The sequence below is a fragment of the Talpa europaea genome, assembly GCF_964194135.1.
Source record: "Talpa europaea genome assembly, chromosome: 9".
In the NCBI taxonomy this organism is placed as follows: domain Eukaryota; kingdom Metazoa; phylum Chordata; class Mammalia; order Eulipotyphla; family Talpidae; genus Talpa; species Talpa europaea.
This window is the reverse complement of record NC_140076.1, coordinates 115,943,465-115,971,032: the sequence shown is the minus strand read 5'-3', so window position 1 is coordinate 115,971,032 and position 27,568 is coordinate 115,943,465. Positions and strand designations below refer to the sequence as shown.

The 27,568-nt window shown below is 63.4% G+C and overlaps 1 protein-coding gene across 1 annotated transcript in view; it reads left to right on the top strand.

Moving 5' to 3' along the window:
- Nucleotides 1-6,764: 6,764 nt before the first annotated feature.
- LARP1 (La ribonucleoprotein 1, translational regulator) overlaps nucleotides 6,765-27,568 on the top strand; it is a gene marked incomplete at both ends in the record, with an annotated part of 34,692 nt that continues 13,888 nt past the window's right edge. The window contains 2 exons of the mRNA XM_084243694.1: nucleotides 6,765-7,122; nucleotides 27,504-27,565. Of these exons, the coding sequence (XP_084099820.1) occupies nucleotides 6,765-7,122; nucleotides 27,504-27,565 (420 nt within the window). The remainder of the gene's footprint in view (nucleotides 7,123-27,503; nucleotides 27,566-27,568) is intronic.

The window sequence follows — 27,568 nt, the reverse complement described above, 5'->3', positions numbered from 1 at the left end:
CCCCTCAGCAGGGTATTTCAGTCAGTCTGCCTGTTCTGTTCCCCACTCGGTCTCTAGTGAATCCTCTCACCCCCTCTACTTCTGGCCTGCACCCCAGTTCTTCTACACAAAATAAATAAATAAAATTTTTTTAAAAAGATAAAACCCTTTCACAAACATTGGTTCATTAAAAGCTCTCAAAGGCGGCTCCCCTGCCTGCTTGTAACTATGCAGGTGCCTCTTTTCCTTTCTTCCTTTTCTAATAAACCTCACCCTTTAAAATGTAAAAAAAAAAAAGAAAGAAAGAAAGAAAGTTCTCAGAGGCATAATGATTTTTTTTTTCAGGCAAGTGTTTCCCTTTTAACCATTTCCTAGAGAAAGACACTGCAGCTCAGAGAAGCCAGCAGCTCACACGGTGTTGCACAGTTGGGAAGAGGCAAACCTCAGCCTCCAGGCAACTCTTTGCTCTTTTTCCTGTGTCTCAGGTAAAGGACAGGGAAGAGGTCTTGACGTGGACAGTGTGCAGGTGGAGGGGTTTTGTTCAGGGCAGAGAACAGGCTTGCCCCTTATTATTTCCACGCCAGTCCCTAGGGGGAGAACCTGCCCTCCTGGGAGCTTGGCACCCGGGAGGAGTTAGGGTCATGTTGCCAGAAAATTGCCTCCTGCCTTTGTTTTGGCTGTGGATTTCCACCAGTCTCCATGAACTTGGCTGTTTCCTGACCCTGAAATATGTATACATGGTTACTGGCTTTGTCTGATTGTGGGGTTTACACTTTCCCTTTGGTAACTGGGCTCTCTTGTGGTCGTGTGGGGCCTGGGTTCTGATCTCAATTCTACTGCCCTGGCCTCCTGAGGCAAGTCACTGAGCTTCCCTGGGGCTCAGCTCTCACCAACGAGACACAATCACAGCTGTCCCGTCCCGATAAAAGCCCTTTGGAAAACATAGTGTGATTTGATAGCAGGTGGGTTAATGTGAGGTACACCCGGGATGCACTCAAGGGACAACACAGAGGATTGCCAGGGACAGGATCTCTAACAATGTGGAGACAGCCTTTAAGGTACAGAGTCATGCAGGAGGGCAGAAAGCCAAGCTGCAGAGTGTGCAACACGGTTTCGATGGTGTAAAATATACACAGAAAAAAGACTAGAAGAAAATACACCATGTTGTCAGCAGTTGCCTCTGGGTTGTGGGCTAATGGGTGGGTTTTGCTTGATGTACCTAAAATATTTTTCTGTTTGCTAAAATTAGCACTTTGTATTTCTCCGCTGTGTATTTTACTTAAAAGTATATGTTATATTTTTATATTTACTATATGTACAATGTTTCCTATGCGGGATATAGTATAAATACCATAATATATAAACATACATTAATATATATAAAGTATATATGTCCGTAGACATTGTGTTTCTATGGAGTATACACATATGTGTTGTGTATATATACAACTTAGCACGTGGCCCCTGATATTGTGCTCCAGTTACCAGAACTTGATGTGACCCAGAGTGACCCCACATTCATTCATGAATTCCTTCATCTAGAAAATAGACTGAGGGCCTGCTGTGCAGAAGGCACCCCTCAAGAATATTACAAGGCGCTCTAAGAGGCAAAGGTACAGTCCCTGCCTGCCAGAAACATCGCCGAGGTGGAAGAGAAGGCTCACTCGCAAGACACCATGTTTTAAGGGAGAAAGTAAAATATACAATATGTTTTAGGGAAATTGCCTAAGAGTGAAGAAATCTAGCTGTGCGGATTAAATAAGATTTTGGGAAGAGATTGGCAGTTGGTGTGCTACCTGACCTGCAGGGACGAGTGGGCCGCTATTGTCAGTAACGAGAGAAACGAAAGGTGATATTTACTTGGCACATGTTGTTCAGTGACCCGGTCCACCAAAGACTCACCGGGACGGAGGTAAGTGGTACTGGCCCCTCCAATTTACAGATGGGAAAACTGAGGTTTAGAGAGAGCAGCACGACCCAACGTTGGTTGCAGGAGGCCCCAGCCGAGAGCTTCTCTCCCAGACCCTGTCTTTCAACAGCTGAGTCACTGGGAGAGAAATAAAGAACACAAAGGAGGGCCTCCCTGGTGGCGCAGGGGTTAAAGTCAGCGCTATCAAGCTATTGCCAGCTACCCACAGGACGCAGCAGCAGACGTTCCCTGTCTCCCCACCACTCCCCGCAGCAGTGTGTTTCAGTCAGTGTCCTGTTCTGCTCCCCACTCTGTCTCTGGTGAACCCGCTCATCCCCCACACCTCTGGCCTGCACCCCAGCTCTTGTCTGCATAAATAAATCTTAAAAAAAAAAAAAAAAGAACACAAAGGAGGCAGGAAAGGTGAGGCCCACGGGGGATTAGACAGGGACTCCTCAAGCGCAGGGAGCATGTGCGTCTTGCTCCCCGTCTTCCCGAGCGCACTGCAGGTGTTCAGCAAGTATTTGTGAGTGAGGGAAAGTGAGGGGTCCATCTGCTGGAGTGGAGGGTGTAAGGCTGAAGGCAGCCGGACAGGGCGGGGTATGAACTTGGGTATGAAGTCACAGACTTAAGCAGAGGTGGGGAGGGGGCGAGGCCCATCGGGGTTAGTGGCTCAGCAGGTGCTGGGCTGCATGTTGGGGAGGAGAAGAGTTTGTGAAGTTGCTGGAATTTCCTGGGAAGTGCAGAAGGTCCAGGAAGGTGGTGGGGCCACAGGAAGAAAGGATGAGAAAGAGGCTGGGAGGGCGCCTGTCTCCAACTCAGAAGTGAAAGTGTTAGAACTTGCTTCTCTATCAGCCCTTGCTTGCAAAGCCTCCCTCCTTCTCTACCAAGCCTTGGTCAGCTGAGGCCCGCACGGAGCCTACATCCTCATTTAAAGTGAACACAGGGACATCCTTAGGGAAAGGGTTGCCTGGGGGTTACCCAGTTATTAAAAGAACAGTCAGTATTTTCCCGGACTCTACCTGCCCCCTGCTTTAACCACTGCGGTTGGCTGGCATCTGGCTGGCATCTACCACACCTCATGCTGAGCCTCCCGCCCAAGAACTGAAGTCAATTTCTTCTCCAGGGTTTGGAAAAACACTCCTTAGCTGGCACTGTTTGTTTTGCCCAAGGCCCCTCCCTTGTGGACCCCGCCTACTCCTCCAAATCTTATAAAGTGGCCTCACCCCAGGAGCCCCAGTTATCTGGAAAGATAAAGATACAGCTCCAGTTCTCCCAGGAACCCAAGGTCCTTTGGAAAATCAAACTCGAAGAGGAATAAAACGGGGATGCACACAATCCCCGTCCTCAGAAGCAGAGAAGGACGTGTCCTGCTTTTTACCCGGGCCCCCGAAAAGAACTAAGTTTCATGAAGACTTGGTACTTCTTCACCCCCCCATACGCCAGCTGGGTGTTATGCCCCTTGCTGTGTGGGTGGGGCAATGCAAGCCAGGCAGGCTCAGGAGGCCGCAAAGAAGTTCTTTGAGCCAGAGATGGGAGGTGATCGAGGAGCAGGGCTCTGGGGCTCTGGGGTCCCTCCCTGGCCGCCTGTCTCCCTCTAGGCACCTGTCAGCACCATCATTCATTCCAAGTAGCTATCTGGACCTACTTTCTAATTTTTATTTTCCAAGTGGGATTTCCAGAGCGGGCTTCTCACTGTTCTAAGGCTGCGTCGGGACAGTCGCAGCCCTGGACACAGCACAGGTTAGTCTGGTCCTTGTCCTTTGTCCCCTGAAGTATATCTTGTCTTGCCTCTCTTTCTGGCCTGAGATCACCTATTGCTTAATTACGGGGTCCCCTACCCCCACCCCTGGTAAGAATTCACCTTTTGAAGAGATAGGATTCAACATTTTTAGTATCTTTCCCAGACCTATGTTTTGATGAATTTGCACCAGAAATCCTTGTGCAAATGGTCTTGGAGAGAAGAGACGCAGGCCCAATAGTGGGGTGTGGTAGACCAGAACAGGGCCGGGGCCATTAGACTGCCCTGAAAAAGCCCACTCTGCTACTGAGCAGCTTGGTGGGGGGGGGGGGGTGGTCACTGCAGTCTCCCACCTCCATCCCTTACTTTCTTCTCTGGGGTTTAATTGATTTTCTTTGTAAGGGAAGATAGCAATAGTCCCCCTCCTTAATTTCTTTTCTGAGCTTTAATTGGTTTCCTTTGTAAAGGAAAATAATAGTCCTGGGGCCTAGCTGAGTACCCCCCCCCAAGATAGTAAGGCCTCAGCTGATAATGGTGTAGAGAATAAATACTTTATCTCATTGAGTTATCCTGAGGATTAAAGTAAATGCTGAATATCAAGTATGTCTCAAGGAACTTAGCATATAGTAGCTACTCAATAAAAGCAGTTTAACACTGTGGTCTTTATTAATATTTAGAACTGAACAGAAGCCTATGGGTCAGGAATAAAAAAACCACCACCCTGAATTCAAATCCCAATTCCATCATTTTATGTAGAAAAAAAAGCACTGGATTTGGATCTGGAAGAGTCAGGGCTGAGATGTGGCTCTGCCAGACCTAGCTGTGTGGACTCGAGATCATAGGTCACATCTCTGAACATGTGCCGACTGAGGGGGTGGCGTAGACCCCCTCCGCCAGTTCCCACAGCCTCCACCTAAGACAGTGGGTCAAGCAGCTCTCGCCTTCTAGTGCCCCGGCCTGGGGGGACGGACCCCCACCCCTCAGCGAGGGTCCACACCGTGGGGCCTGGTGGTGCCTATTCAACTGGCTCTGGGCAGAGAAGCGTGAGCAGCTTGCTTGTCCACAAGAGCCTGGTCCCCTACCACCAGGGGACCCCTTCCCCTCTACCTCTAATTCCAAGCACTATGGGAAAGAGCGGCCAACTGCTATTATGCCCCTTCAGAACACGTTTCAGAGGCTCCTGTGGATCATTCCTTCAGGAAATACTTATCAATAAGCAAAACAGAAATCAGGCATTCCAATGGCGAGATGCAGGCCGATGACCCTCTCATGAGGACATGCACAGCACAGGCATGAAGACGCCTGCTTGAATTCCAGGGGTGCTCCTCACTGCCTTCCTGGTCACCTCTTTGGAGGCACCGACTGGCGGCTTGTCATTTACAAGGCACCTGAGAACATTCTCTCTCTGGACGGCAGAACCAAAACAGGCATCAGGGGCCCAGGGAAGTGGAGAGCTGTCCAGAGGCGGCAAGTGGGGGCTGTGACCGCCTGGCTTCCCCACCAGCACCTCTCCCCAGTCCTGGTTAGGACACCCCCCAGCCTTGCCCAGGGGCAGGTCCCCCAATCGGCCTGCCCCAGACAGCCGTGGTGACCCCCATTTGCTGCGGGCCCTCGGTGAGAGCCAGGTGGCATGTCGCGGGTGGGTGGGAGCAGGGCCAGCGCGCAGGCCTTCTCCCAGTGGCCTTCTCTGAAGGGGGCCAACTGGTGGGGAGGCACGCCCAGGGCGGCCAGCGGTGCTGATTTCTGGGTCCATCCCCGGTGGCAGCTGCATTCAGCCTGAAGCCACTCATCGGGCGTCACTACTGCAGCGATCGTCCACGAGGACAGAGACGAGCAGTTTTTGTCGCCTAATTTGATTGACTTTCTCTACTTGAGAACGTGAATTCCAGGAGGCGGGGGGCTTGTTACCCTGTTTATTGCCAACCCCGCTTCCTCGAAGCCCCGAGGCCGAGGCCCATGCGCTTGGCCTGGGAGCCCTGGAGCCCGCAGCAGGCCGGGGAGCCCTGGAGCCCGGCAAGAGGCCCGGGAGCCCTGGAGCCCCGCAGCAGGCCCGGGAGCCCCGGAGCCCGCAGCAGGCCCGGGAGCCCGCAGGAGGCCCGGGAGCCCCAGAGCCCGCAGGAGGCCCGGGAGCCCCATTGCCCGGCAGCAGGCCCGGGAGCCCTGGAGCCCGCAGGCGGGTGGGGGTTGGCCGGGGCGAAAGCCTCAGCTGCAGCTCCACCCCGCCGGAGCGGTGCTTCAGGAAAAAACGAGCTCCTTTTGAAAGAAGAGGCATTTCCTGCCCACAAATACTCGCTTTCGGGGCGCGGGGCCGGGGTGGTTCCCGCTGCGCCCCCAGGGCGCGGGGCCAGCCGGCGGGCCGGGCGTCGAACCCGCGGCGGGGCGGCGAGGGCGCCGGCCCAAGGTCACCGGCGCGGCGGGCCGGGGCGGCGGGCCGGGGGCGGCGGGGCGACCCCGCCGGCGGGCGGCCGCGGGGGCGCCGCCCGGGGCGCCTGCCCGGGTCGGGGCGCCCCACCCCGGCGGCGCGGGCAGGCCGGGCGGCCGCGTGGCCCGGCCCATGTGCTCCACCTGCGGCCGCCGCCCGCCGCCCGCGCGGGCCCTTTAAGACGCCGCCCCGCCCGCCCGCCCCCCTCGGCGTCCCCCGCCCCCCCGAGTTGCATCAGGCACGTGCTCGCCCCCGTCCGCCCGGCTCCCCTCACCCCGCGGCCCGCGAGGCGCGGCGCCGAAGGCGGGCGGGGCGGGCCTCGGGGCGGGGCCGGCGGCGTGCGCGCGCGCGCCCGCCGCGCCGCCGCCGCCCCGCGCCCTGGGCCGGCCGGCGGGCGCGCCCCCGCGGCGCCGCCCCGCCCCTCGCCGCCGCGTCGGAGGCGCGCGCCCGCCGCCGCCCGCCGCGGATCGCGTGGTCGCCGCTGCCGCCGGCCGCGTCCATATTGCTGCACCGAGCGGGCCGCGGCGAGAGTCGGGCGAGCGCCCGGGCCGCAGCGAGCGCCGGCGGCCGCGCCCGAGCCGACGCAGGCCCGGCCCGCCCGCGCCGCCCGCGCCTCGACGGCCGCCGGCGGGGGGCCGCGCCGCGCCGAGCCCGGGCCGCCCGGGGGCGCCGAGAGCCGGCCGCGGCGGGGGCGCGGCGCGGGCGCCCGGCCGATGGCCGCCCAGGTGGAGCCGCTGCTGCCGGGCGCCGCCGCGCTGCTGCCGGCCGAGGAGCGCGGCGCGCGGGTGCGGAAGCCGCCGCCGCCCGCCGAGGGCCCGGCCGAGCCCGGGCCGGGCGCGGGGGAGCCGGACGCCGGCGCCCGGAGAGCGCGGCCGGCCGGCGCGGGGGCCCCGCGGGCGGCGCGCGAGAGCCCGGCGGGCAGCGACGGCGAGGAGGGCGGCGGCGAGCCGGGGGCCGCGGCGGGCGCCGGGCGCCGGGACTTCGTGGCGGCGCCGCCGCCCAAGGTGAACCCGTGGACGAAGCTCGCGCCGCCGCCGGGCCCGGCCGCCGTGAACGGGCAGGCGCCGCCAGGTGGGTGCGCGGCTTCCGGCGGCGGTTGGCCGGGCCGGGCCGGGCCGGGCCGGGCCGGGCCGGGCCTGGTCCGGGCGGCGCGGGGCCGCGGGGGCCGCCGGGGCGGGGGCGGCGGGCCGGGGGCGCGGGCGGCGGGCGGCGGGCGGCGGGAGGGAGTGGCCGCGGTGACAGTTGGGCGCCATGCGCCGCGGCCTGCGCGCGGCCTTCCCGGCATTCCTGCGCCGCGGCCCCCCCGGCGGGTGCGGGGAGTCCCGGCCGCCGCGTGCGCGCGGGGGCGGGGGGCGCGCCGGGCTCCCCGCGGGTCCCCGGCCCGGCCCGCGCGGGGCGGCCGGGGGGCGCGACCGTCGGGCTCGGGGTCCCCGGGAGCCGCCCGGCCCGCCGCGGTCCCGGGCCCCCCCCCCGCCGGCGCCGCCCGCCGGGAACCCCCCGAATGGGGAACATGGAAGGGGGCGCCGGGGGGCGCCGGGGGGGGGGGGCGGGCGCCGGGCCTCCCTTCGGGAGCGGACTCGCCCCGGACCTGGGGAAGCCGGCGGCGTGTTGCAATTCTTGTGTCTTTCAAGGTTGCTTCATTTGGGGAGAAACACGGTGGGGGGGGGCACCCCAGGCCGCTCCCCCGGCCCCCGGCCCTTCCCCTTCCCCGGCCCGGGCCGCTTATGCAAAGGGCCGCGCTGAAACCTCCATTTTCTTGCAAATCCCTCCTGACCCACCCACAGAGGGAGGGAAAGCAACTTTGAGACACTCTTTGGTCCTGCTCCCCCTCTTTAACTCGCAGGGGTATAATCATCCCGGGAGAGCGCTGCTCTCAGAAGTTTAAATGGGGCTACTCACCCCGCTGCTGCTGCTCGGCTCGTGGGGAACCTGCCCTGTGGGTTTTAAATCAGCCATGACATCAGGTGGTGCTGGGTGCCTGAGCTGGCGTTTTGTGCAAGTCCCGGGCCCTTGAGAGGGTGCGTCACTGGGCTATTGATCGTGGGAAGAAGGCGGCCTGGCCGGCTTCTCGCCTTCCCCGGAGCAGAGCCACCAGCTGGTTCCGAGTGCGCCAGGGACCTCTGGGTCTGGGAGACGGCTCTGCTCACAGCGGGATCTTAAGGCAAGGAGGTGTCCTGTCCACTCGCTGCCTCCCAGCTTTGGCGGCACTTTCCCCGAGGATCGGATGGACCCAGCGGCCGTCCGTGCCAAGGTTCTCGTTGGGGATCCGGTGCCTTTGCAGGGAGAATCCTGGGCTGGCACTGTCTGGTAAGGCGCCAGGATTGCCCTCTTTGGCGTCTCCATGGGTCACTATGGCCCTTCTGCGCCGGGACCAGGCTCAGGGTGGCCCGGGAGCGGCAGGGCAGCTGGGGCCCGTGCGGTGGTGGCCGCGGAGGCTACAGAAATGCGGGCCTCGGAGCAGGCTTTCCAGCACTTGCTTCAAATGCCTATTTTTAGCCCTCCTTTTGGCTCAGATGCCAGTGTTTTCGTTCTTTAAGGGACACATGCAGTAACTGGTAATAAAAGACGTTTCGCCACGGCCCCCTTTCTTGTGGGGTTCTTTATTCTGGTTTAATTTTCTACAGCTTACGTGGGTCGTTTCAAATCTTGGGATTTGCATTTTGGGTTTTGGTATTTCCCATCCCCAGACTGTTTTGACAACGCTTAAGAGCTCTTCCTCCTGTCCCCTCGCCTCAGCTCGCCTCACGCGAGAGGCAGGGCGCAAGCTGAAAGAAGCGGAGGCTGCAGAGGTTTGGGGCTCGGGTGCCACCCTGCCTCTTGCTGGCCGTGCCCCCGGCCAGTTACCTCAGCGTGCTGGGCCTCAGGCCCCCAGGCTTCCCGTGGGATGACCTGGTGTCACCTCTCCCTCACGGCCTTCATGTCCCTCGTGTGTGGCGCTGCAGTGATGGGCGTGGAGCCCGGGCCCAGTGCTGGCAGGGCCCGGCCTGCGCCCCCGGGGGACTGAGAGATGGGGGCTTTTCCTGGGTCTCTGCCCCCCCCCCCCCCCCAGGGAGACCAGGGGCTGGAGAGGCAGCACTTCCCTCCTTGGGGTTTGGGTCAGGTCTCTCAGAAGTGGACTTTGCTGCCCCTGACCCTGATGGGCATTGCAGGGCCACCCAGAGGTTTGACTGCTGGTGCTTTGGAGTGCAGCAGGGTCAATGTTTTAAACGGAAGTGTTAATTTGCTATTCGCTTTGTAGAGATGACCTGCGGGGGTGCCGCGTGCTCTGGGGGCCCGGGGTAGGCAGCCTCAGGGGAGGCCAGCTGTGCGGTCGCCCCCACCGGCCTGCCATGGGCATCCGTGACAGGTTGTGTCACCCCTTGCACGTGTGAGGTGAGAGAACTTATCTCTTTCTGTGTCCCTTTAAAGTGCAGCCGGCTGGCAGCACAAAATGAGAACTTGGTTATCATCACGTGTCACCCAGGCGGACCCCGGGGCCCGCCCACCCCACGTTCTGGCCCTAAGTAAAGCTCCACTTTCCTTCCCAGGCTTGGGCCCCATTCCCGTTTGCTCGGGTGCAGCAGTGGGGCGTCTGGGGCATCCTCGCTGCCTGAAGATCTCTGTGCTGGTCACCTCAGACTCTGACCTGGAATCAGAGTCTGCACTTCTGAGCCCAGCTTCTGCCCGCTGTGCTACCTGGGGGGGCTTGCACGGCCGCCCTGAGCCGCCGTTAGTTCAGACTCGAAATGAGTGTGACGACAGGAGCTGTCTTCTGCGGTTCTGAGGGGCAGAGAAGGCAATATTTGCAAAGCCCGTCACAGCACAGGGCCCAGCTCAGAACGCCTGGCCAGCGCTGCCGCCTTCATAATCGCCGCTTTAAGGAGTTTTCATTCTCTGCGGCGGCCGTTGCATGTGGGGTCCACCTCCCACTTGGCTCCTCACCAGCACGGCGGGCCCGGCCGCTCCTGTCTTTCCCCGTGCCTCTGTTTCTTCTCCTGTAAAACAAGGGGCTTGGACTAGCCGCGGCTTCTAGGTTTTTCTCATTGCACTTTGTCAGTAAGACTCTTCCCCTGGAAAGGGGGAGAGGGGCCGTGTGTGCTGCCTGCGACCAGGGGGCCCGTGCCGTGGGGCCCGGCAGTGCAGTGTGCTGTCCGTGAGGGTTACCCCTCGAGCCCAGGCCCCGTGGACCCGCACATCTGTGGGAACCGACTTCTGAATGAGGAATTCCGCAGGACAGAGTACCTTACCCGTCCCTCGGCGGCTTTTAAAAGGGAGTTGTGATGGGTGGAGTCAGACGTTCAGGTTGCGCTGGGGCAGCACGCACGGCGAGTGCATCTGGCTTGTTCTAAACCCCGTGGCTGGTTCCGTTGACGCCCCTGCCACGCGCTGCCAGGTCAGCCTCCACAAACAGGACTTGAAGCTCTTTCCCTGCTCCAGACATCTCGCCCTCGGAGAGGAATTCCCTCAGAGTGGAATTCTGGCCCGGCCTGGGAGGAGGCAGCCGCCTCCCTGGAACCCGGGGCTTCTGGCCGCGAGGAGTGCCAGCTACGGGCCACGAGGTGCTGAGCTCCAGGGCGGGTTCCAGCAGTCCTGAACCCTGCGCCTCCAGGGGCCCGGCCCTCGCCTCCGGTGGGACCCAGGCACAGAGAGGATTGGATGGCTGTTGCTCTGCACCCCCACCCCGCCGCACCCCCCAAGTTTGGGAGGTGGGGAGGAGGAGCTGGCCCCAGACCACAAAAACCTCTTTAAAATGGAGAGCTTGGCAGAGGGGAGTGGCCGTTTGCAAAACCCAAGAGGAGCTCCAAGGGGGTAATTAGGGTGTTGGGGCCTGGGGAGGACCCACGGGTGCCCCGGCTGGGCTGGCATGGTGGGAGGGAGTGGCCAGGAGAGAGGGTGCAGGGGCTGGCCTGGGGCTCCAGGAGGGAAGGAGGCTCTGATACCTGGCTGTGGGCACAGAGGCTGGAGCCCGGGTGAAGTCAGGACACGCCGGAGCGCGTCTACTCTCACTGTCACCCCGGACGGCCCGCCTGACCGTGTCCTCGGTCACGGGAGCCTGGTGGGGCCTGGGCCGTCGGAGGTGGTGGCCCTGCACTGGCAAATGCTGCACGTCCAGAAGGCGCGGCCTGCAGCTGGTGTGTGTGTCTCAGCTTCTTCCCCTCTGTGCGCTGCCCGTGCCTGTCCTAGCAAGGAGGCGGCTCCAGGGGTAACTGCACGTGAGGCCCCCGGCCAGCGTCCCGGGGCAGTTAGCCTGGGGCCTCTCTGAGGGGTTTCCCCAAATCACAGGGACAGCCTGGACGCAGCGTCTCTGGGCTGTGCCCGTGGCCCTGCGAAGTCCCGGGTGTGGGGGTGAGGAGTCTGAGCCTTTCTTGGTGGCGGTGAGGTGTCATAAATACCCTCTAGACTGGCTGCGGCCCCCGCTGCACCCCCAGAGCACAGAGGCAGCGGCTGGAGGTCACTGCTCTCTGCCCCACCCTGAGAGGCAGTCAGGGCCTGCGGAGGCGCTGTGGTTGCCCGGGCGTGGTCGTCGCCCTCCTTTGCGCTTAAACCAGCTCTCCCCATTTGCTCGGGCCCCCTCCTCACACTCGGGGCTCCTGAGAGACACCCTGAGGCACTCTGTCCCTCCAGGGGCTCCCGCTGAAAGCCTGGGGCCATCCTCGCAGCCCTTTCTCTGGCACTGCCCATCGAGGGCGCAGCTCCTGGAGGGCGCAGCTCCTGAAGGGCGGCTTCCCACCTCCCGACCAGGCAGCCCCACCCATGGGCCCCGCCTTCCCGAGCCTTTCAGGGAATCAGGTCCTACCTCCTGGACTTTCACAGCTTCTCTCCCAGCAGTCCTGCTTTTCCTGGAGCTCCTGTGCACCCTCCAGCTTCGGGGCCTTTGTTCTGGAATGCTTATCCCCCGGGGCGCGCGGCTCACACCCTCGCCTTCTTCAGGCTCTGTTAAAATGTCTCTGCAGAGAGGCCTTCGCAGACCACCCTGCCCAACACGGCGGGCCGTCGCCAGCACTGCCCATGCCTGGCACACAGCAGGCAGCCCGCAACGTGTGCTGGCAAGCGAGGAGGTGACGCCTGCGCCAGCCACGCACATGCACACTCTGGGGCAGGCACAGAGGCCGCCACCGTGGTGGTAAAATCTGCGAGAAGCACATGCCGTCCACGTGGGAGGCACTGTGTGGGGAGAGTTGGGGTTCTTCAGGCGTTCGCAGGGCTCAAGCTCAGAGAAACCTTCTTAGAGGGGAAGGTGGCTGGGCTGAAGTGGCCCCGAGGTGCACTCTGGAGGGGCAGCGGTTTCGGGACGGAGGAGCTGCCTGCTCTTGGCAAGCGGCAGTGGACACCATCCGAGACTCAGGTGCTAACGGCACCACCAGAATCTTCTTTTGGAAGGTGGTTCTGGCCACACAGCGTCAGCTTTTAGGTTAAGGACAGGTCATTTGGGGTTTGCTGTCTGACTCTTTGGGGTCTGCCTCTCCTGGTGCCACAGGGACACACTTGGAAGGCGTTCCTGGAGCGTCGCCTGCGGCCATAGTCAGTCAGCTGCCGGCCCGGGCCGGGAGCAGCTGCAGTCTGTGGGGTCTCCGGCCCTTCAGAGAGGCCGGCTTAGTTGGAATGCGTCTCGGTTGGGAGGACGAGAGGAAGCGCAGTTCTGCTGGGCTGGGCTGGGCGCCTGCTTGTCCTGCCGGGCCAGCCAGGTGCCGGGGCGGGCCCTGGAAGCACAGCCAGGGGAGGCCCGTGCTGTGAGACTTCTAGGTCTGGCTCCGTGGGCTTCCCCCACATGGCCACGGCGCTGGGTTTCCGCCCTACCGCAGGCCTCGCGGCTGCAGCAGCGGTTAGCGCACCCCCACGGGGTTGGGGGGGCGGTGCAGGGTAGTGACTGTGCCAGAGACAGGCTTCCCCTCCCCGTTCCCCAGTTTCAGCCTGGCCCCACAGGTGTGCCCTGGGGCTTGGCCTTCCTCTCCTCCTCTCTGGGAGGAGGGAGTTTAGGCTGGGAGGGATCCCAGCCATCAGAGAACCTGAACCCTCATTTTTAGGTGGGGGCTTCAGGACCAGCCAGGACAGTGGAGTCGGTTCAGGGCAAGGCTGAGCCATGAACCCACGTCCTGGGTTCCCACTCTGGCTCGTGTCACTGCCTCCGGTGGCCAGGCACGAACTTTGGAGTCAGCGCCCCACTGTTTGCCTTACTTAGCCCAGCCACCTCCAGCCCCTGCCTCTGGACAGGTTGGTCATTTGTGGGCTCCAGTAAACGTGCTTTGGTCTCGAGTAGCCGTGCGCTGGGTGGGACGTGTGGGTAGGAGCAAGGAAACGTGGGTGCTCGGCTGGAACCCGGCATGCAAGACGTAGGCGTTGGTGCCATCCTCTCTTTTTGGCCTTAAACTTGACCCAGATCTTCAACCTACTGGCAGCGGTCAGGTGCCGGAGCGGCTGTCCTCATCCTCTGCCCTTTGACCCCTGGTCTTTGGCCCTGAGCATACACAGCAAGGTGGCCCGTGTCGCTTCTTAAGCCAGCCCTTCAGCCCTGCCCTCCCTGTCGCCAGCTCCGCAGTGGAGGGGAGTCCAGGGAGTCACGGGGCTGTGACCCTGGGGGAGAGAAGCCCCCGTTGTGCCCAGGGGCAGCCAGTCTGTGGGGAGGGGGTACAGAGGCTTTGCAGGGAAACCCTCCCACTCGGTCTGTGGTGTCTTTCTACAGCACTGGGTTTTTGTTTTTCATTTTTTTAAGATTTTATTTATTTGCTTTTACATAAAAGTGGGGTGCAGGCCAGAGGTGTGGGGTTGAGAGGATTCACCAGAGACAGAGTGGGGAGCAGAACAGGTGGATCTACTGAAACACACTGCTGAGGGGAGCAGCGGGCAGACAGGAGAGGTCTGCTGAGCCATGAGGGTAGCTCCCTGGCCGGGGATCAAGCCCCGGCCCTAGCAGTGCTGGTTTGCGGTGCTGGGTGTGTTTGGGGGTGATGGTGTCTCTGTTGCCAGCGCTGAGGGGAGACAGACGCAGTAAGCACTCACTAAACAGCGTCTCTGAACGAGGTGGTTGTGTCCAGCGTGGTCCTCAAGTCCTGAGGGAATGGGGCTCTCCGAGGCCCAGCCAGGTGTCCGGGCTAGTGCTGGCCTTGGGAGACCACTGGGGTGCCGCCTCTGGGGATGTGGGGACACAGGAAGTTGGAATCTCGCGGGGACGCGGGCACCTCCTTGGGGCCGGTCCAAGGAGCCAGCATGATTTTGCCTGAGAGGGTCGCTTGGGGTGGGTGTTCTGGAAGACGACATGAGGGGCCGCGCCTCAGGTGTTTGGGGAGCTTGTCAGCTTTGGACGGGTGCAGGGCTGCGGCGGCCGGGGTGCGCTTGGGCGTGTCCACTGGGTGAGGATTGAGGGCCTGTGCCGCGTCAGCCCGGGCTCAGGGGTAACGGGACACGTCGCTGCCACGGTGGGGCTCGGGTCCTCAAAGACGGGGGTCAGCCAGGGCGCCCCCAGGTTCTGGCCGGCCTGCACTAGAAGACAGTCTGTCCGGCACCCTAGAGATTTGTGGCTGTGTTTCGTTTTCATTTTTCTGTTTACAGCTTTTCTTTCAAAGTCAGGCTCTGAATACGTTAAAACAAAAAAGCCACTGAATGCACACCTTGATGGGCACGCGGCGTGGCGTGAGTCACACCGATGAAGATGTCACGGAGGAGATGAAGCCCCGCCCGGGCCTGTCTCTTGGTGACCGCTTGCCCCTCAGACGGGCCGGCGGGGCAGCAGGGACTCCGGGAGGAGTCCCCTCCGCGGAGAGGGCGGCTCTCTGGCCAGCCCGCCAGCACAGGCGCGTCCTCACAGGAGGAGTCTGCGAGCAGAGCACGGGGGAGACCTGAGGCCTAGGGCAGGAGTTGTAGTCCCTTGAAGGGACGCCCCCACCTTTGAGCCAGGGGATAAGACCCGGGGATTCAGCACTGCAGCCCGACGCCCCCACAGTGGCCGGCAGCTGTCAGAGTTGAGGGCGCCCCCATGTGACTGGTAGAGCATCTGCCCCAAGTCTCCGAAGCGCTGTCCAGCGCGCCCTCCCCGTAGGTCCTGAGAGCTGCTGAGGCAGGTGTTGGTTGTCGGGGTGGGAGCGGCCTCATGCACCCTGGCCCCGTGTCTGGGAGTGGAGGAAGGGGCTGGAGCGTGGACTTCTCTTTGGGGATAGCAGCGGCCCCTGGAGAGAGGCTCCCCCAAGTGGTGGTGCCGGCCTGCAGTCCTGGCCCCTCGCCGAGACACCTGGGGCGGCGCCCTGAGCCCCTCTCTGCTTCCCCTTCTGCGAATGAGGTGCCTGAGCTGGCGGCCTCTCCAGGTCCCTCCCTGCTAGGGTGGCGTTGCAGACCCGCTGGAGGTGGAACTTGCACTTGGGAGAAAGAGCTCCCTGAGGGGCTGCCCCTCCGCCACTCGGCCGGGCAGCGGCTCGTCCATCAGGCAGGGGTGTTCCACGCAGCGGCATGTGGCTGCCAGCCGTGCCGTGCCGTGCCAGGAGGGTTCGCAAGACGGTGCCGCCGCCTGCTCCCAGCTGGACCCGCCAGGCCTTCTGACCGGGGTTGAGCACCCGGGCCGTCGGGGCCCAGAAGCGGCGAGTGCCGCAGGGCCAGGCTCGCGTCCAGCCTCTGTGCGAAAGCGCCTGACTCGGCCGCCCCCAGAGGGAAGGTCATTCATGCTGCACTTGACTTGAGTCGTTGCCCGTGGGATTGCTGGCCGGATGCCACGGCAGAGCCACCCCTCACGTGAGGGTGGACACTCACGGCCAGACCAGCCCCCAGCACGGCGGGCTGGACGCCTCACACATGGCCCCGAGACCTGAGTGGCATGAAGTGCCCTTTGAGTCTCAGATTTGTGGGCTGGGACTTGGACAGCGCTCCTGGGCAGGGCGGGGGCGGCAGAGGCAGTGGGCAGCCTGGTGGGCAGTGTGGCTGGGCATGCGTGCCGGACGCCGTGGCAGCACTGGAGTCCGTGCCCGCAGTGCCTTCACCCCAAGGTGGGGCTTAAGAACAGTGGTGCAGGGCTCCTGGCGATGTCGGGTTTCTCCAGGGTCCACGTTGCCATCTGAGGGTGGGGCAGAGCCGTGGGCCTGCCTGGCAGGGGACGGGCAGAGCAGTTCCTGAGAGGGCAAAAGGAAACAGCCTGGCTGTGACAGAGAGGGGGGCGCCTCCGGGGTGAGCAGAGTGCCCTGCCAAGGGCCGGGGACGCGCGACAGGCCCACGTGCGGGGAGCAGTGGCTCCTGTTCCGCGGAGCCGAAGGGGCGTGTGGTCTGGCCTCTGCCTCTGGACCGGCGCCGGGCAGCTCGGCGGCCTGGGCCTGATTTCTTAGCTGGCCGTTTTCCCCTGAGGCGAGGCCACTCGAGAGGAAGTGCTCTGCTTGCTCCCGGTACTTCCTCCGTGCCTGGACCTCCGCCTCGCGCTGGTTGCGTCACACCCGTGGTGGTGGGGTGGGGGGTAGCCAGGTGTTTCCCTGGGCTGGACCTCTGAGCCCCCGAGTGGAGCTGGGGTGAGGGCCTGGGGCCACTGTGGGGCTCCCCTGGCTGGGCTCTTAGGGCCACCCTCTTCTGTTCCTGACCTGAGAGGCGAGGGTGGCCGTTCCATTTCAGGGAGGTGTTCGGGTGGGGTCGGAGCCGCCTGCCTGAGCGGAAGTCTGGGGTCCGGGTTCTGGTTTCTGCCTCCCTCTCCTTTCTCGTCGCTGGCAGCCTGGAAGGCCGGCCTGGGCTGGGGCTCGGGAGCTCTTGGCGAGGACGGACGCCCTAGTCAGGCTGGCCCCTGGCCTGCACCTCTCGTGTGTGAGCACGTCTGGCCACCCCCGCGGCCCCCACGTTGTTTCGGTTCATCTTCACAGTCACGACGCGGGGTCTGGCTGCAGCGACGGTCTTCGTTTTCCAGCCAGGGGCGGTGAGAGTCCTGTCGTCGCCTCAGACAGGCGGTGGTGGCCGGGGGCTGTGTTCGAGCTCGGCGGGCCCCACGCCAACTCTCAGACCGTGGGTGGGGCATAACCTCCCAGCCGGACGCCTGCTGCTGGGGGACCCGCAGATCCCATCAGATGGCAGAGGTCTGCAGAGGACCCGGCGCCATGGCCGTTCCCTGGGAGCCAGGCCCTGCCCAGAGGTGCCCCTCTTCAGCCCCACGGGCGGGTGCAGCCTGCTGGGGGCCTGCTGGCCTTGCTGTTGGTTGCAGGTGGGACCCCTGGGTGGGGCGCCGGGGTGCTCTCTAGCCCATGCTTCCAGCGGGTGAGAAATACTGATCTGTATTTTTTTTTTTTTAACTATTTTTTAACTTCTTTCAAAGGGGAACTTTCCCACCCGCAAGGGGGAGGGACACGCTAACTCTGTAGGAAATAAGTTGGATGCGCTCTAGCAAAAGGAGAGCAAATCCCGCCATCACGGCCCCCATGCGGCGGGCTTGGTGGTGGCCGCTGGGAAGGCGCAAGGGCCCCGGCGGCCCTCGAGAGGAGTCTGTGCCGACAAAGCGCTCTCTCCGCACAGCGCTCTGGCCCGTGCGTCTGCTCGGCCGCCGCACGCGCGCTCAGGACGCAGGCCTGGCTGGTGGCTGGGTCGGGTCAGCACAATTCTAGACTTTTCTTAGAGAGTGAGTGTGTGCGCACGCGCCCTGCTTGGTTGAAATGGGGTTATTTTGTGAACTGTGTTTCCACACTTGGGCACATGGGTTCTCGAGGACCCCTGCCAGGGTGGGGCTGTCACAGCAGCCTTGGGCGGGGAGGCCGCGTGCTTCTGACGCCGGCTGGTGCGGCCTTGTGCGCCGCGCTGCCCGCTCTGCTGGCCCCTGGCTGACTCCCCGAGTGCTTACTGAGGGGTGCTGCTCTTGCTGCCTTGGGGCCCAGCTGCTTGGGTTTACAAGTTGCCACAGGGCGAGAGGAAGGCCACGGGGCAGCAGAGGCCTCCATTCAGGTTTGTCCTGGGGGCCCCCAAGACCACAGCACAGCCCTGGTGGCAACTGACCAGCAGGAGAAGGGGAAGACTAGAGTGGGTGCAGAAAGGGGGGCAGGGGTCAGGACTTAACAATCTCAAGTGATAGATTATTCGCATTGAGCCGCCCCGCACCCCACCCCGCGCAGGGCTTGCGTGTGTCAGTGCGGGGCCACTCCTGTGCCATGACACTCCTTCCTTGAAGGGCCTGAGGTTTGGGGGAGCTGCACCCCGGTTTTCCTTTCTCCCGCAGCAGAAGGGCCGCTGTGCGGCTGCCCTCCATGTGCCGCCCGCCCCTCATCCTCGCTGGGGGCCGGCTGTGGGGCCTTGCTATGGGGGCAGAGGGAAGGGGAGCCGCACTGCCTTGGGGTGGCCCTCACAGCTTGGGGACACCTGTTCACACCTGGGGGGGTGCTTTTATGGAGAAATTCCTTCTCCAGAGCTTAGGAGATGAAGGGACCTGCCCAGGGTCAGCGTTAGGAACTCAGGAACTCGCAGGGCCAGTTTGCTTCTCACCTCTCTGGGAGCAGGAGGCAGCTGATGGGGGGCTGGGAGGGTGAAGGAGAGGAGCTTGCTGTCTGGGGCTGCACCTGCACAGCATGGCGACAGCCCGAAGCCCAACTGGGCCTGGGGGCACCATGAGTGGTGAGAGGCGGAGGCCTTTAGCAGCCTTGCCCGGCCCACCCGTCATGGCATGGCCCGCAGGTGGCAGCCCTCTAGGCGGGGACCCTGGGCCTTGGGAAGCCTTCTGGCACTTGTCACGTCATAGAAAACTCAGGCGTCTCTTGGCCAGAACCTCCAGCGGCACCGGAGGAACGACTGCCCTTGCCAGACCTTCTTCCCGCCTGTCCCTTCCCGGGAAGAGGCTCGGGTCCCCTTGGACATGAGAGGAGGAAGGGCGAGCCCGCCCTGCTTCCGGGTCTCTGCCTCCAGGAGCCCCCGCCCCACGCCACCCGTGGGCGCTGCAGAGACGGCCACGTGAACCTTGGAGGCACGCGTGTCAGTGGCCTTGGTCCGGCGTGCACAGGCGGCTCCAGAGCCATGGCTGTGCCCCACGGGTTGGGTTCCTGTGCATCGGGCGCTTTTACAAACGCTTTACAAATATGAGCTCGTTGCCACTGCAGGCTCGTTAGAGTGCAGACCTGCTCCCCACCGCGCGGCTCCAAGCCAGGACTCTGGGCACTGCCCACGGCCCTCGCCGCGTCGCCGCGTGCGCTCTTCCCGGATCCTGCCATAACCTGGAAGAGCCGGGCCTCAGGGTTGTGGGTTCGGGAGGGGACGGTGACCCCTGAGGGGAGGAACATTGGCCTGTGGCAGTCTTTCCATCTGCATCCACGCCGTGAGTGTGCGTGTGCGAGAGCGCGTGCACGTTTGCCGGCTGCGGTGACGTGCTCAGGTGGTGGCTGAGTTCCACTCCCAGCAGACACTGCTCATTGGTCTCAGGCAGTCGAGTGTCCCCTCCCAAGCGCTGTGTAAGCTGACCCTCGGGGTGGGGACTGCTTGTTCACTGGCACTGCCGGGGCCTGGCACCCGGACCCTGCGGGCACCAAGTCAGCAGGGGTCAGGTTTCGGGGTGGGGGGGCAGGAGCAGGCTAGCACGGCAGGTGATGCTCCCACCTGCCCCCGGCCTCTGTCTCTGTCTCGTGCTGCTGTGTTAGGGGCAGAGCCATGACTCGTGGCCCTTCCTGCCTCTGGCTGATAGCGAGAATTCTGTGGGGCATGGTGGGAGCAGGAGCGCCTGCCCTGGGGCTGGGTGCTGGCTGGATCCCAGGCCTTTGGGTGGCAGCAGGTGGTCCTCGAGCGTGGCCCATGCTCCGGAGGCACTTGATGCCTGCCCAGGCCTCGTGTCCCCCCTCCCCCGCCATGGAGGACATGGGAGGCCAGCTGATGGCCTCTGGGGGTGGGTGTTCCCCTGTAGGGCTGGTGTCAGGAATGCTGAGTGAGACCCGGGGCTGCCGGGGCCATCAGCCCTCAGGGAGACACCTGCCTGTGTGTGACCTCCAGGATCCTCTCCCTGGGGCAGTGGTTCAGCGCTGGCTGAGCTCCGGTGAGCCGAGGGGGAGAGCGTGGGTGCAGCGGGTCCCCGGCCTGGCTGCTTGCACAGCCACCGTTTGGAGTTTGTTAGGAAGCTAAGGCCCCAGGCCCCCTTGGGTGCCCCTTGGTGGCCTCAGAGTCTGTCAGGACTCTGCTCTGTGGCTTCCTGGCCTGACCAGCTGACTCCTGCTGGGTCAGGGGAGGGGTCGGCCCCTCATGCCCCCTCCTCTGCTGCTGTCGGCCTGCTGCCTGTCTGCCAGGCCGGGATCCTGGACAGGGTGGGCACTGCGCCCCGTCCCGGCAGCCCCCCTCATTGCAGCCCAGCTCTGCCCCTCCCCCCACCAGGCCAGGACTCACTGCCCCCAGGTGTTCCATGAGCTCTGGGGGGTAGTGCCTGCTGGTGGTGGGGTGCATCCCACAGGGCCCTGGGTCGGAGCTCCAGCGGGCAGGGGTGGGGCGGGCTTGGGCTCCATTCCAATTATGGCAACTTTGCTGCTGTTTCTCTTACAGAAACTGAAATATTTAATCACATAAAAACATTAGTGTAAAAGGGGAAAAATAGCCTGAGTCGAGACCCTGCATAGCCTCTGCCGTCTGCTGAAGCCCAGGCACTCGCGTGCTTCTGGGAAACTGGCCCCTGTCGGGATTAGCAGCGGAGACCCAGATGGACGCAATAAAGTAAAAAAAACAGCTGAAAGCCCCAAGTGTGTCCAGGACAAACCCACCTTGGCCGATTCCTGGTCCCGCCATTCCGGAACCAAAGTCTCCAGGGTGGGGGGCCGAGGACCCTCACTGCTCCTCGGCCGATCCTTCCACAGCCCTAAAGCCTTTGGTCCTTTGTGGCGGTGGCTCAGGGCCGCCGCGCCCGTGGTCAGAGCGAGCGGCGCGTGAAAGGGCGGGATAACCCCGCGCAGGGCAGGTGCCGCGGGCGGGATGCCCCGATGTGCAGCGGCGCCCTCCAGTGCCAGGTCTCCAGCGCTGCCTGGGACGTGATTCTCGGAGCCACTTCCCGGGCTGTCTGCCAGGCACATGCCGTCAGGTGACCTGAGCTTTTCTATACTCGCTCTGGACAAGTTCCATGTTTGCTTTTTTAGCGCCCCCTTGAAGAATCGCCTCAGAGATTGATGCGCTCGCTCTGGCCGTCGGCCGGTCCTGCAGCCGGTGGGGAGGCTGGTCTGGGCTGCAGGCCCCTTGCCTGTCACTGCTGCGTGGTCCTGCCGCTCCCCAGTGGCCTGAGTATCAGGTGGGGCCGGGAAGCCCCAGGATTCCCAGTTGAGGTGTAGCCTGCGGTGCTAAAGGGGTCTCGAGGCTGGCCCTGAGCACACTGAGGACCCCTGGCTTTGGGGCGCTGCTCTCTGCTGCCAGCACATCCAGCACGTCCCCCCATGCTCTGGAGTTTTCCATTTACCACGTCTGTGCGCAGCCTGTGGGGTGGGCTCAGTGCTCAGTCATTGCAGGGGCAAGAGCTTGAGGGCCAGCGAGGGGCCTGCCTGCCACCCCGATGGAGAGTGGCCTGGCCTCCCGCCGCCGCCCTTCCTCCCCAGACCACTCCTCGGCCTCTGTCCTTTGCTCCAGCTCTGTGGAGAAGCCGCTTTATCCTTGCCAGGCAGGGTGTTCAGGACGGTTGAGCGCCGGCAACAGCAGGGGGCAGTGTGTGCTGCTGCTGGGCTTGAGGCCCGGCCTGTGAGGTGTCGGGTGCGCTCGGGATTGTGTGGAGCCTGGGCGGCGCCCCAGCCTTCCGGAAGGCTCTGCAGCAGGAGCCTGCGGCTCATGCCTCCCTGTGGTGATCCTCGTGTCCCCTTGCGCACACCCTGCCCCTCCTGGGTCTCTTTCCCTGTTGGTACAAAGAGATGAGTTCTCAGCTTAGTCCGGGAACCTCCACCTCAGCAGCAGGCGTCGTCGTAAGCGATTTCTCGGGGATTCAGAAGCCTCTTAGAGCAAAGAATGCCCTAGATACAGGATGATAAAAACCAAGTGCGCTTTGCCTGAACTGGGGGTGGCCCATTGTGCCTCGACCTGCCTGGATGGTGGCCTGCAGTCCTGCGGGAGCACGGGCTGCCAGAGCCAGATACCCCAGATGTGGCGTGGGGGGCCAGGTTCCCAGGGGAACGAAGCGTTTGGGAAGCAGGACTGCTCACCTGCGAGCCGCGCTGGTGGGCGTGGGGGCCGCGCTGAGGCTTCTGCTGGGGCCTCTGGGGGACCCCGGGCTGCAGCCACCCCACACTCTAGGTAGACGCGCAGGTCTGGGCCCCCCCCACGCCTGCGCTGTGCGGCTGTGATGCCGAGGGCTGGCCCTCTGAGGAGCCTGCTGTGGCCAGGCTGCAGTCCTGGGCCTGGGCGCCGGCTGAGGAAGACCCTGCCCTCTCGTAGCTCCCACTTGCCCTGCAGAGCGCCCATCACTGTCTGGGCCGGGGGTCACCCGACTTCCCTCCCAGCTCTGCTCCCCGTCCGTCTCGTGACCTGGGTGGGTCGCTTGGCTGTCACCTGGTGGGGGATGGGAACCCACCTGCTCGGCGGGGAAGCCCCTCATGCGGTGGTGCTGACCCGGTTCTAGACCCGTTTCGGGTGTGGTCCAGAGCAATGTCGGGAGGTCTCCTTGGGAGGAGTCCACACAGGCGGGCGAATAAGCGGGGGTGGGCACCTGCCGCGGGCACTGTGTGTGGCCTTGGGCACGTCCCTGCCCTCAGTTTCGCTTTCTGAGCAGCTGGAGCAAGAGGGCGGCTCGGGAAGCCGCTGTGCGAAGCCCCCCAGCAGCAGTGGGCACCTGGCGCCGGCGGGTTGCAGCTGTGCCTATTCTTGGCTTCGGGCAGGACGTTCGGGACTGGCAGCGGCGACGGGGGTGGCGGGCCGCAGGGTCCCTGTCATCTGGGCAGGGCGGTAGGGACACCAGCTGCCCGGGTCACCGCAGGCTAAAGATAGTCGCCTGGGGCTGGCTGGGGCCGGGCGTCACGTGCTGGGAGCTGGGCTGCCCCCAGGCCAAGGGGCGCACTTGCCGCTGTCTGCGGCTGCTGCCTTTGGCGCACCCTCGAGATGGTCTGAGTGGAGGCCCCCCCCCTCTGCCCACTCCTCCCTCTGAGCGCGGCGGCCCCCTGCGTGGCTCTGCGTGGCTCTGCGGCGTGGTGGGGGCAGGCCGGGCGGGAGGGCTGGGCAGAGAGAGGCTGGGCGAGCGGCGGCCAGGTAAGGAGCGCAGCCAGCCCTGCTCTGGGGGTGTGTTCCTGCCCGCAGGCGTGGGGAGCCCCAGCGTCTCGTGGACCCCACTCTCCGCCCCACAGGGCCCTGGGCTGCAGCGCAGGCAGCGGCAGGGGCAGATCCGTGTCAGGGGACCCGCACCTGGGGTGAGCAAGGGTGGGGGCCCGGGAGACAGCCGGGTGGCCACTTCCCTGCCCTCTTCGGGCAGGACAGGAGCAGTTGGCCTGAGGGTCACCTGCTCCGCTCTGTGGCCTCAGGCTTCGCGCAGCCACGGGGCTGACTCGGAACCCCCGCCCAGCAGTCTGGGCCAGGCTTCCTGGCTTCGGGCCCTTTCGCTGCTTTCTGGCTGTGGGGGCCGCGCCCCGCGGTGAGCCCCATTAGAGGAAGCAGCTCTGTGTCCGAGACGCGTCTGGCGCCTGGTCGGTGCTCTGGGCACAGAGCTTGTGCCAGCCCGTTGCCTGCCTTGATGAGGATGGGGGTCGGAACCTCGCCTTCCCCCGCGCTCCTCACAGCCACTACTACTCCCTCGGTGGTGGAGCAGGTGCCCCCGGGGGGTGCTGGGCTGGGGCCTGGCTTCTAGAGCCTGTGGGGTCTCTGCCCCCGGGAGGGCTGGGGCTCTGTCTGTGGGCGCAGGAATTGGCACTGAAAAGCAAAGCCCCTTTCTCTGGTGTGAGACCCCAGCAGGGCGCCCCGGGTGCCTCTTGCCCTGGGCTGACTGCAGTGCCTGGTTCCCGCCGCAGGGAGGTGAGCCCGGGAGGCAGCCCCGGGCAGGTGGGCAGCCCCTGGTCCTCACAGGTGACCTTGCTGCGAGGTAGCAGTACTTCTCAGTCACGGCGCACCGCCTGCCCGGATGCCAGCCTCCAGGAGGTGGTGCCAGTCTCCAAGTAAGCCTTTGGCTGACCTGGTCCACTGGCCTGAAGGCTCGCGTCTAGGCGCCCTCGCCGCCCGCCCTGGCCTCCGTTCTCTCTTCAGCCCACTTCCTTCCCATGCTCTCCCCAGGCCCGCGCGTGCCCGTCTGTCCATCCCTCCCCCCAGAAGCTTTCACTCTGTTCCCGTCGAGCCAGGACCTTGCTCCTTGGACCCCCTAGAGCTGCCCTTCTGACCGTGTCAGCGGCCACCATCTTCCGCCCCTTCCTGCGGCGAGACAGGGAGACCACCTGGCCTTTCCCCGCGGTGCACGGGCTCAGCCCCGCGCTCTTCCTCTGGGGGCGTGGCCCGGGCTGCCTTGCCAGGGGGGCTGGATGGGCAGGTTTCCCTTCCCACACCCTCCAGAGCAGCCAGCATGTGAGCTTTCCTTTGCTGGGCAATGCCCTGGAGCCAGCCTGGCTCTGAAGGGCAGTGTGAGTGCCCCCCTCCTGCGGGCACTGCCCGGAAGAAGAGGGGCCTGGTCTGTAGTGGAGCCCACGTGCCCTCGGGGTGTCTCCCACTCTGCCGCGTGCGTGCTGCGGGCTGCAGGCTTGCTGGGTGGCTTCTCCGCCTCGGGACAGGGACGGCTGGGAGAGCAGCTTCCTGAGTCTGAGCTGAACCCTGCGCACGCGTTGAGCACGTGCCGTGTGCGGGGTCCCGGCCGCCTTCCAGGTTCTCCTGTCTCGTGCATTACAGACGAGGGTCTGAGGTTCATAGGGGCTCCCCAAGCCTTGCAGGGACAGCCATTGGAGCTGTGCGCGTGGGCGGCCATCCTGCCTCTCCAGGCGTTTGAGTGGGGGGCTGCGTGGGTAACATGCGCTCGGCCGCTCCGCTTCCCAGGGGCCCTCTGCCCTGCCACCCCAGGACCCACCGCTCGCCCGCACCACCCAGCATCCTCCGTACCACCCCACTAGCGCCCCACCCCCACCAGTCTAAGTAATCTCGCATCCAAACGGTGGGTCTGCTGTGCAGACAGCTCCCAGCAGCACGCTGGAGGGCCCAGCCTCCCGCACGCTCAGAGTGCGAAGCTTAGGTGTGGCTCGAGCGCGCCTTGCCCTCGCGCCACCAGGCTGGCTCTTGCCTAACCACAGGACAGAAGGTGCCCTTCTCAACACCCTGGAGTGCCTGGTTTGCCTCAGGGGTGGAGCAAGAGGCCACTGGCCTGCTGCCCTCCCCTCCAGTGAAGTACCCTTAGATGGCACAGAGAGTCTCCCTGCAATGGACAAATAGAGCCCCCAGGGAGCTGGAGGGAGCACTGGACAAGGGCATAGAGGCTCCCGGCTCCCGCCTGACTCCTGGCTGGAGAAGCCCTCTGTTCCCCGTCTGCAAATAGGGGGTTTGATGCTGATCTTTTTCACCCCAACCAGCACCCCACAACTTTTTTAGGGCAGGTGCAGGACAGTGAGTCTAGTTTCCTTAGAAGGGGCTTGGGACGGTGACAGCCAATGCACCTAACCTGGCCAGGACGGGGCTTGGTTTTCACTGGGAGCCATTTTACACTCAGGCCTTGCTTGTTGCGCACCGGCTATGGGTGTGTGCACACACACCTTTGCCTGCCTGGTGAAGGTGGGCGGCCAGGAGGGGACTTATAAAGGGGTGAGCAGTTGAAGTCAGCTCTCCCTTTCCAGCCTCCTGCAGGTCCTGCCAAGTCCTGCCAGGTCCTGCCAGGTTCATGGGTGCCTTCCTGGGCTTCCCCAGGCCTGGAGGCTTCTCAGGTGGCAGGATTTTGCTTCCCAGCACAAGTTCTCTCCCCCAGGGGGCTTTCCTCTCTGGGACTTGTTCTTCCTGGGACAGAGCTGAGGGGGGCGCCGTGGATCCTACGGAGACCCAGGCCCGGGGCCTGCTTTTCCAGCCAGTCTTCTGTGGCTCCGTCCTGCCGCTTCCTCTGGCTCGCTCGGGCCCTCGCAGGGGCAGACCAGCCCTTCTGTCCATCGGAGACTGAACTTGAGTGCCTGGCCAGGCCACGGTGATCTTGGGGAACAGGCTGTGAGCGGCGCAGCACAGCAGGTGTTCAGGGTTCTGGAAGCGTTTCTACAAATAGCGGCGATGCCTTTTGAAAAGCTCCCTCACCTTTTCCAAGGACGTCTTCAGGGGCACCTGCCTGGGCCCCTGCCCCGTCGCCTCTTCCACCTTGCTGCTGTAGACTTGCAGGGTGGGGTCAGCCACCACCCCCCCCACACACACTGCTCAGCCCTGGGGACGGGGTACTGTGGGCTGGGCGCCATGGCCCCAGCTCTCAAGAGACACGTTGTGGGGGTCGTGAGGAGGCAGTGGCTCTAGTGGGGGGCAGAGGCCGAGAATGCCGTGGCCTCACAGCCAGGCTCGAGCTCTGCTCATTAAGAGAATGTGGGTTTGATCAAAGGGGGGAACATTCCTTTTGAGGCCACTGGCCAGCAGTGGAGGCAGAGTGCAGGGAGAGGTGTGGGAGAGCAGGACCCGGGGGCACCTCCGCAGGTCTCTGGGAAGGAAGGTGCAGAAACCAGGCTCAGGCCTGCGCTGAGAAAGCAGGGGAGCTGAGCTCAGGCAGGCATGGGGGGCCTCCTCCCAGAACAGGGACAAAGCACACGGTTTCCTGCTTTAAAAGCCCGCGTCTGTCCCCGGTGAAAACTAGTGGAGAGTTCCAAACGCCATCAGTCGCTGCAGGCACACTGGCCTGGTGACGGACGGCCGCTCCCCTTCCGCCATGTCTGGAAGCAGAGGGTGTTTCGAGAGCATGTGCATGCGGCTCTCACGGCAGAGTTGGTAAAAATATTCCTGTGTCGTCGTTGCTGCTCATCCCTTACTGCGCCTGATTTGCGCATTGCACCTGCCTTGGGTACGCGCGCACGCAGGACCCGGGCGGGCACCCTGCTTGGCTTCGGGCACCTTGGGGCCCTGGACTGGTGTCCTCAGAGCCGCACTGTGGCTGCCTGTTCGCTTTGGCCACCTTGTCCCGTGGGCTCAGCCCCCAGTGGTGGAACCGTCGAGTCACATGGGGCTTGCGTTTTCCTGGGAAGCTGCAGAGGCAGAGGGGGTCTCCCCTGAGGGGCCAGTCCGTGTTGACCACAGGCGTTGAGGATAGTTCTGCCTTAGAAGATGCCCCCCGACTTTTCGTTTGCCCGCTTAGGGTTTTTATCTGGCCTTCACTGACTGTCCCAGGTCTCTTCACATTCAACAGTTCAGGCAGCAGAGCCAGAGGGGTCTTTGTGACCCTCCCTACAGGCCTGAGCTATGGAGCCAGCTGGCGTGGCCTCAGTGTGCCCTGCACACCCCCTCCAGGACTCAGCCCTTTTCACGAGAGGGCGTGGGGCTGAGGGGAGCTGCCTGTCTCCATGCGCTCACTGTGCACGATTTCTTCAGAAAGGGGCCAGTGACTTGGTGTGGATGTTTGAACACTATCATTCTATCCGTCATGGTCCCTCCTGGCTCATCGTCACCCCCTCTCCCTTCTTGTCCTACAGAACATTCTGCTCCTGCCAAGGTGGTGAGGGCAGCAGTCCCTAAACAGCGCAAAGGCAGCAAGGTA